This window comes from Lepisosteus oculatus, chromosome 13 (genome assembly GCF_040954835.1).
Source record: "Lepisosteus oculatus isolate fLepOcu1 chromosome 13, fLepOcu1.hap2, whole genome shotgun sequence".
NCBI classification, from domain to species: domain Eukaryota; kingdom Metazoa; phylum Chordata; class Actinopteri; order Semionotiformes; family Lepisosteidae; genus Lepisosteus; species Lepisosteus oculatus.
Genome location: NC_090708.1, coordinates 15,774,820 through 15,782,742, shown reverse-complemented (window position 1 = coordinate 15,782,742; position 7,923 = coordinate 15,774,820). Strand labels below are relative to the sequence as shown.

The window sequence follows — 7,923 nt, the reverse complement described above, 5'->3', positions numbered from 1 at the left end:
CCATCATAAAACTCTGCATCTATTAGAGCCGACCCTCTACATACTGTATAGGCATAAACAAACGTGCAAATTACGACTAGCCCACCATAGACGACAATAATTGAAAAGGGGATGCATTCTTAACTTTCACCGTAAGGCTAAATTAACTATTTTCTCCCTTTTTAGAAGTCAACGAAAAAGGTTGCAGAAAAGCCACTGATGATACTAATCTAAGAGATGCTAAAATTAATTTAAATGTATGTTTACTTCTGTCTTAGAAAAAGTGATTTTCAATTGTTACATGTGGGAAAAATAACGAGTGGTAAAATTGCAATAGCGCTCATGTGCAAATACATGAGGGTCATTGAAGGTAATAAAACCTACCAATATCTCATCTATGAAATCTTTATTTTTTAATCAAACAAAATGAGTAACAAAAGATTGATTACTTTGATGTACATTAAATTCCAATGGAAAGTGCTTTGTTACCATATTTTATTAACATACGATTTACATAGATTTTATTTAGAAATGCACATCTCAAAACAGGAATCCCTGCCTTTTCTGGACTGTGCATTCCCTAAAGCAGCATTTATTTTAGGAGGTGAAGAGTACTGGTGCAGAAATCTAAAGCAAAAACAAAAAAACTTCTCCACAACAAAAGAAGTTTAAAGAAATCATTTCATAAGAATATTTTAAAAACATATTCCAAATATAATTCATTGCCTCTATCACACACAAAGGATTTTAAAATGACCAATTACAAAATTGTGATTTCATTAAAAACAGGAGGCATTCAAAAAACTCTCCCAGTTTTACTCCAGCGTGATATTAAAAATGACAGCATTTAACATACATGATAAAAATAATGATAAACTACTGAAAGCAATATGTAAGCATAATTAAATTTGGTTATGGGTTAAGATAGAGGGCACAGGGAAACTAAACCAAACACTTTTTAATGCACACCTTGTATGAACCATGTCTGAACCTTTCCTTTTAATACATTAAGGAAACGTTTCTTTACAATTACACATGCAGATTGTGACAGAGAAGGGGAGACCCTAATGCTTCCTGTTCCTGCTATACATATGTCTAAACAAAATTCTGAATTTAAGTTACGTCTGAGACCAACTGTTCAACAGAGATCAAGTTTCTGTCAGCTTATTTTTTTATACAGACCTAGCCATGACTCCTCACTTGGATGAGCCAAACGAACACACGTCCACTTAAAATAAAAACTTTAAAAGTCAGACCATGAGGAGAAATCTTTAACTGAAGATGGTAACTGTCATTTTGCCAGTATTGCCTTAACATTATTAAGGGTTAATCTTGTACAGTGCCATTTAAAATCTTATTGCACTGGGAGAGTAAATAATAAAACAGATATTGTAAAAATCAGTAACAGTACACACAGCTGGTGACCTGGTGCAAAAAGAGACCACTTCTAAAATATTGTTCTTTTTGCTGCCCTGAATCAAATAAAGCGTACTACAAAGAAAAGTGAATGGCTTGTAAATAGAAAGTCATACAAATAATATAGAGCTTTTGTCAAAATAGCCTGGGTGGAGTTCATTTTTCTTCCTCTTGGGTAGAACGAAGATTTGTGAAAAATCAATTCAGGTGCCAGAAATTCTCAGTCAGAAACCTTAGCTGCATCGAAGTTTACAGCCAGTTTCCTAGGTTTCCGTTTTGCAGAAGAGCCGGTAGTCTGGGGATTGGGGTTCTGTTTCAGGGTAGAGGAAGTGGATCTTTCTTGGGGTTCCTGGGAGGTTGGAGGGGTCTGACTAGGCGTCACAGTGGCAGGTGGAGCCGTGATCCGCTGGAAAGAAGGGTCACACGCTTCAGGTTTGACGGTCTGCTCGCTCTTCTGAGATCTTACGTACTGAGAGTTGTAATACTCCCTGGCTTCAAGATTCTTCTTGCCAGCGGCTCTTTTCTTAGTGACCTGGAAAAGAACATTGCATCATGGTTTCAGAGAAGCGGGGGAAACCTGTATCGGGGTCATTAAATCTGATAGTGGCGTGTGTAGCAGCTAGAGATTTAAAAGAAAAAAAAAACCCAATGTGAACGTCCAAAACATCTTTCCAGGCACAGATCTTTTCTCCATTTTGGTTTTGGACTTTGTTATGGTTGACACTTACTGTTTGCACTTAATTTACAGTGCATTTACAGTTTCATTATTATTTACATTTCCATGCATACATAAACAACCAACCATCCTTAAGGTTAATCGTTTTTCAAAGAGCATTTTTAGTCACGTTTATCTGTGGGTTCGCATGACCATAAAGTGCGATTTAGTCAACAACACAACTGCTATTTACTATTTACTGCTTTGTCTATTTACTAAGAGGCCGAGGTCTTTAGTAGAGCCACGATAAGACTGAAAAACCTGTTAACTCAAAAATTAATGCAAACCCCAACACTTCAGAATTACATTATTTAATGAAGACAAGTCTAATTGGTTTCCAGACTCGGTGACTGAAGAGAAATCCTTCTGCCATATTCTACCTGAAGTGGCACAAACTGGTTATGTGTCCCAATGGGAACGGCAGGAGCTGGTGGTCTTGCCCCAGGATACGTGCCCTGATAGAAGGCTTGCCCCTGCATCTGAACCGGAGCCCCCCAGTGCAGGGGTCCGTATCCGTGAGCAGGAGGATGCATCAACAGATTCCCTAAAAAGAGTCGTTTTAAACAGCCATTAGCAGCGACCACATAAACCAGGTGTTGCACAAGACTCTATAACAGATCGGCACCTTTGACTCCAAGAAAATTCTAAGTGATGTTTTAGCTTGTATATATTAACCTGAAAAAATCGTTTTAATCCTGTACAAATTGATCAACTAGAAATCTGCTGGTAATTCTGTTACAAACATGTAAGTAATTTATAAAGCTGTGGATGCCAGAGAAGAAAAACAACACTATAATTACTTTCTAGCAGTCTTAAAACATAACAAAAAACAGGTCTACTTCCCTGTCGATGATGTTGCCCTTGTGTAAAAAACAAAATGTTGGCTTGGAGTGCTCATTAATACACCAGTCCAAGCGTCACAATCTTGGAATGGACTGGGCAAATACCACAGGAGTCCATCCCTATGGCTCATGTTTACTATCCTGCAAAGCAGTCCCTGTAAACACATTTCCTGAAACACTATAATATACTGTAGGTGTTATACCAGGAAAGGACTGCGATCCTGCAGGTCAGGACTGTTGATCTCATCCAATGAATATGCAAGCACACCACTCTCTTGCATAATGCAATGGGTGGCACCACAATACAGCAATTTTCCCAAAACAGATGAGTTGTCCAAACTCAGACATTTACTTAGTACAACATGGTGAAAAACAAATACTTCTAACTCAGTACTTCACCTTTCCTACAGAACTGCAGAACTTGCCCAGTGATTCAATGCCAAATGTGCACAGTACAATCTTACTAAAACAGAAAGGGTTCAAAGTCCTAGGACACTGCAGAGCCCCATATGAACACACACTCACCTGGGGGCTGGCCGAACACAGAGTGAACAGGGCCAGATGGGAGAGTTGCTCTCATCTGTTGCATACCGGAGAACATGGGCTGTGCCAAAGGGAAACCTGAACCGACAGAGTTCTAGATGGAGGAAGAGAACAAAATACAAAAATCACATAATTAAGAGGCTCAGTCTGATTCACTCTCAGTTCCTTTGTACAGTGATAATGAAGGATTAATGAAGTAGAAACAGAAGCAGTTTTAACATTTTAACAGCAGCTATACTAGAATGCGCAAACCCAAAACAATTATAATAATTTGTGTTCTGAAAGAAATTCTACACTTTTTACTATCACAAATGGATATAGTTTAACAGGTCAGGATAGCAGCATGAACCCTCCCACCCACCTATACTTCATCCCTTTTGCAGTTCATTGTTTCCCACTTTTCTTAACTGCATGTGAATTTTATGAAATTCTCTTCTCTTACCAGTCGTTGCAAAGCGAACAAGGCCGCTTTTTCCTTGGCTTCGCTTTCAGACTGACACTGAGGCCCATGTACAAGAAGCCCATTAGACAGCTTCACCTGACAGATTGTCATTCCCTGAGAGAGAAATAATACAGCTGTTACACAGACCTGTCAAGAGAGTCATTTCAAGAAAGTGTATAAAAGTAAAAACAGTACATAACAAATTAAAAACATATTTATATACTTTAATGCAATAGTTATTTGGAACCCTATTTCTGCTGATAATATTCCAGTAGGATTTCATGCTGTAGTGCAGTAACATTTGCTTGACAAATTGTTAGATCACACTATTACATTTCACATACAAAAAGCTCAATGTTTTATATTAATGCTAAGTGCTTTATTTCTAATTTTCCACAAATATGCACGGCATATCCTGCAGTTAGGAAACTGAATTAATCTAGAAACTGAATAAACTACGTACTGCACATTCAAATGACGCCTACAGAAAATTAAACAAATACTTCTGTCGTATCTTAAAGAAATGTAAGGTTAGTTTCAAAACATCCCAGCCCCTTAAAACAGTGTCCTGAAGCTCCAGAGCCTTTCTTACTCAAAGAAAACCTTAACCTGTTGTTGGTAGAGCAGGGAGAACACATTCACTTTGTTTTTAAAGGAAATGTTTTAGTCTCTTTGCCAAAACTATCAACATTACCGGTAAAACGTCAGGGTCCAGTTGTCTTAGTGACTTAATCCCTGACTCCAGATATAAAGGAGCTGACAGTGTTTGCTAAAAAGACAGTCTTATTTCACCTGTGGTGTTCTGAGGAAGGCGAACTCTGGCACTGACATTCCCAAGCCCAGACAAATGCGGGAGAGCTCAGAGGCCACAGTAGGAATCAGGGGCTGATGAGGAGGCAGGCACTGTCCGGGCTTATCTGCTCCAGGGCCATGCTGTGCAACACCAGGGACATTTGGCTTGTTGATGTGTGCAGCTGTGAACAACAGCACATATACAAATTGATACTTTTTTTAGCTATGTAAAAATATATGCTACATAAGCCATTTAAAATCATGGCTCATATGTGTATATCAACTCTGAGGTAGGGACCCCAGCTCATTCTAATGAATGAAAAGAATGGTAATCTGAAAGATTGCAGGTTATACCTAGCTTTTTACTTGGCCTCCTCCTAGGCTGGTAGCTGGTAGTGGTGGCTGAGGCTACAGGCTCAACGGGTGAGGGCTTGACCTTCTCAGAATCAGCAGAGCTGGAGCCGTCAATCTTTAACATCTCCTTCAGCATCAGCGTTCCCTTCTGCAAAAGGAAACATGACATTTCCTCTCACATCTGTGTCTTTCATAGCAATTTACTTACTGCAGAGGCCCTGAGGTGCCACACGTCCCAATTTCCTGGAGAAACGTTCCCACTTACCATTGCAAATGATTGTGGAGACAGAGGCTCTTCAGTGGTGTGGATCTGGTCTTTGGTCTGAGATGGCAGAGTCCCACCTCCTTTGGAGATCTTCAAATTAGCTATTAACTCTTCAAATTCAGTAGAAACCTGGCATAAATTACATCAATTAGCTCCTGCAAGAACAGTATATTTCATATACTCTATTTCAGTTTGCCTTTGTCCTTGCACTCAGATAGGGAAGTTTTATCTTTACCTTATTTGAAGTGTCCTGTGAAGAGCTGTGTGGCTGAGCTGAATCCACTGCATTTAAGTCTTCGTTCCTTTTCAAGACTCGTATACTTGCTTTTGTTCTACCAGCACCAGATGAAACCTGAAAAACAGTTATAACATACTGTTGCTATGCAGCTGGTTTATGGCATCTTCTCTCCTAGCAAATGGTAGATTTGGATTGACTAGTAAAATGTTATGACTTTGAAAACACTGGAGCTATAAAACGAATTAATTATTCTAATATATTTTAAATGGTAATACACATTTTACATCCATTCTGGAGGAATGGAGATTGCCTGAAATTTATATAAATTCAGCATAGCACATTATATAACATAGTACAGTGTTTTATTGCTTACAATATACACAGTTAAGGCATAGAAAGGTATGTCCTATTAAAGGCCCTGTTATGAATTCTAGTGGATGAATATACAAATACTGGGATCAAAATTAAATTAATGTGGGGTGTATGGCTTGATAAAATCAATTTTCCCCACCACATTCCATCTCATGACAAATTGACAACATTCATTCATTTGCCATTTGCACTGTGGCCCTGTTGCAAGTGTCTGACGAGTGTTTAATAGTGGTAAAATGCTATCTGACAAATTCTGAAAGCCCAGGGACAAACTGTCTACCCTACTTACTGACAACTGCCTAAACAAAACTCTTTTTGAACACAGTTTTTAAAGCAGGGATTTGGAAGTATGTTCAAAAAGTATATATCCAAGGTAGGGTTAGGGTTAGTGTTGGAACAACACCTACACATCTTCTAATGCATTTGCTGTGCTTTAGGATGTATTTTCAAGAAAGCAACACAGTGCGCCAATGTAACACCACTCCAGAAAACATAACTTATAAAAAATTACAAATTGAAATAGTCAAATACGTAGAAACAAAAACAGGAAAAATAGCAAATACAGAAAAAGCTACAACCGAATTACAAAAAACAAGGTCTTTGGTGGGGCAGGCATTTGGCAAATTTAATCTAAGATCAATTATAATGCAAAGTGTTCCAAACAGGTAGTAGAAAGATACACGTTTCATACTGTATATGTGATTCTGAGCTGCAGGGCATGATCTGGGTTCTTATATCAGCTCTGCTATGTCCTAATTAAAAATGTGGGGAAGCAAAAAAAAATAAGCACAATGCCTGGGTATGTAGCAAAAGGTGTGAAATTTAAGACCATTTACAATACCGTTTGCAGCTTTTATAGAAGAGCAACAAAAATGATTTCTGGTCTCAGGGGATTGTCATATACAAACAGGTCAAGGGAGTTCTCACAAAGGAGTCTGAGTGAAGGTCAGATCAAAATTAAAGTATATAAGATCAAGAGAGTATGGACAGAATAAACAAGGGACTATTTCATACTCAGCAGTGAAACAAGAACACACTTTAAGACAAAGTATTATGCTTTTTTACACAAGGCATTGTAGTTTCTCTTACATACAAGCCTAGTGGTTGAGGGCTCTTTTAAAAAAGGCAGACAAAATTTTAGATTCACTGTTACTAAAGGGGTAAAGGAGCTAGGTTTTTCTAAATGACTTCATCTTGTTTGCAACCTTTCTTATGTTATTACAGGATGTAATTGGGAGCATGTGGGCCAACAACAGAACTTTGATTAAGGATGAATTTGAAACGCTCTGTCCAATGAGCAAATGAAAGAAATTCTTCAATTTAACATACCTGATAAATTCATCTTTAGCCGCCCACCCATAAAATGTATATTCATAAAGAAGATCACTAAACTAAGAAATGTAAAAGCCCCAAAAGCTGAAGAATGAATTCGCTAGGTGCTGCATCTACCAACAGTTAAATATTTATAGATGTTTTTCTGCTTACAGGTTTGTTCTGAGCTCTGGAGGCTTGCTGTGTGTCATTTCGCTGGTTGCGGTCTTCCTCCTTTGTCCTCCTAGCCTGTCCCTGCTGGTGAAGGCCTTCATCTCTTTGTCTGTGCTGCCCCTTCACAGCAGCCTGGCTCTGGGATCCTGCTCCCCAGCCTGACTTAGTGGGCTAAAACACACAACCACACCCACCATCACTTCAAACTCCTACTAACAAGAGCTTTACAATCAGTGAAAAGTCAGAATCGTTTTCATTATCTAGGATTACACATCACTGACCCAATACTCAACAGTTGCTTGACATGCAACATGAGTAACCAAAAAATCAAAACAAATCTCAAAAGACAGGAGGGTTGCAGAAATAAAGTTACTCATGATACACAAACATACCTAAATCCTTATTTTTACACGATGATGGTAAGGAGCACAATTCTAATCTTGAAAAAGGAAGCACTTAAATACATCTAACAACCCTATA

At 38.4% G+C, this 7,923-nt stretch overlaps 1 protein-coding gene across 2 annotated transcripts in view; it reads right to left on the bottom strand.

Annotated features, from left to right (window-relative positions):
• Window positions 1-370: 370 nt before the first annotated feature.
• xrn1 (5'-3' exoribonuclease 1) overlaps window positions 371-7,923 on the bottom strand; it is a 30,190-nt gene continuing 22,637 nt past the window's right edge. The window contains exons 34-42 of one of the 2 annotated variants that reach the window (XM_015361299.2): window positions 7,444-7,614; window positions 5,584-5,700; window positions 5,349-5,477; window positions 5,084-5,231; window positions 4,730-4,911; window positions 3,938-4,051; window positions 3,478-3,589; window positions 2,491-2,654; window positions 371-1,927 (exon numbers count right to left, since the gene is read on the bottom strand). In XM_015361299.2, the coding sequence (XP_015216785.2) occupies window positions 1,616-1,927; window positions 2,491-2,654; window positions 3,478-3,589; window positions 3,938-4,051; window positions 4,730-4,911; window positions 5,084-5,231; window positions 5,349-5,477; window positions 5,584-5,700; window positions 7,444-7,614 (1,449 nt within the window). In that variant the 3' untranslated portion in view covers window positions 371-1,615. The remainder of the gene's footprint in view (window positions 1,928-2,490; window positions 2,655-3,477; window positions 3,590-3,937; window positions 4,052-4,729; window positions 4,912-5,083; window positions 5,232-5,348; window positions 5,478-5,583; window positions 5,701-7,443; window positions 7,615-7,923) is intronic. The other variant, XM_015361300.2, reaches the window with a different exon arrangement.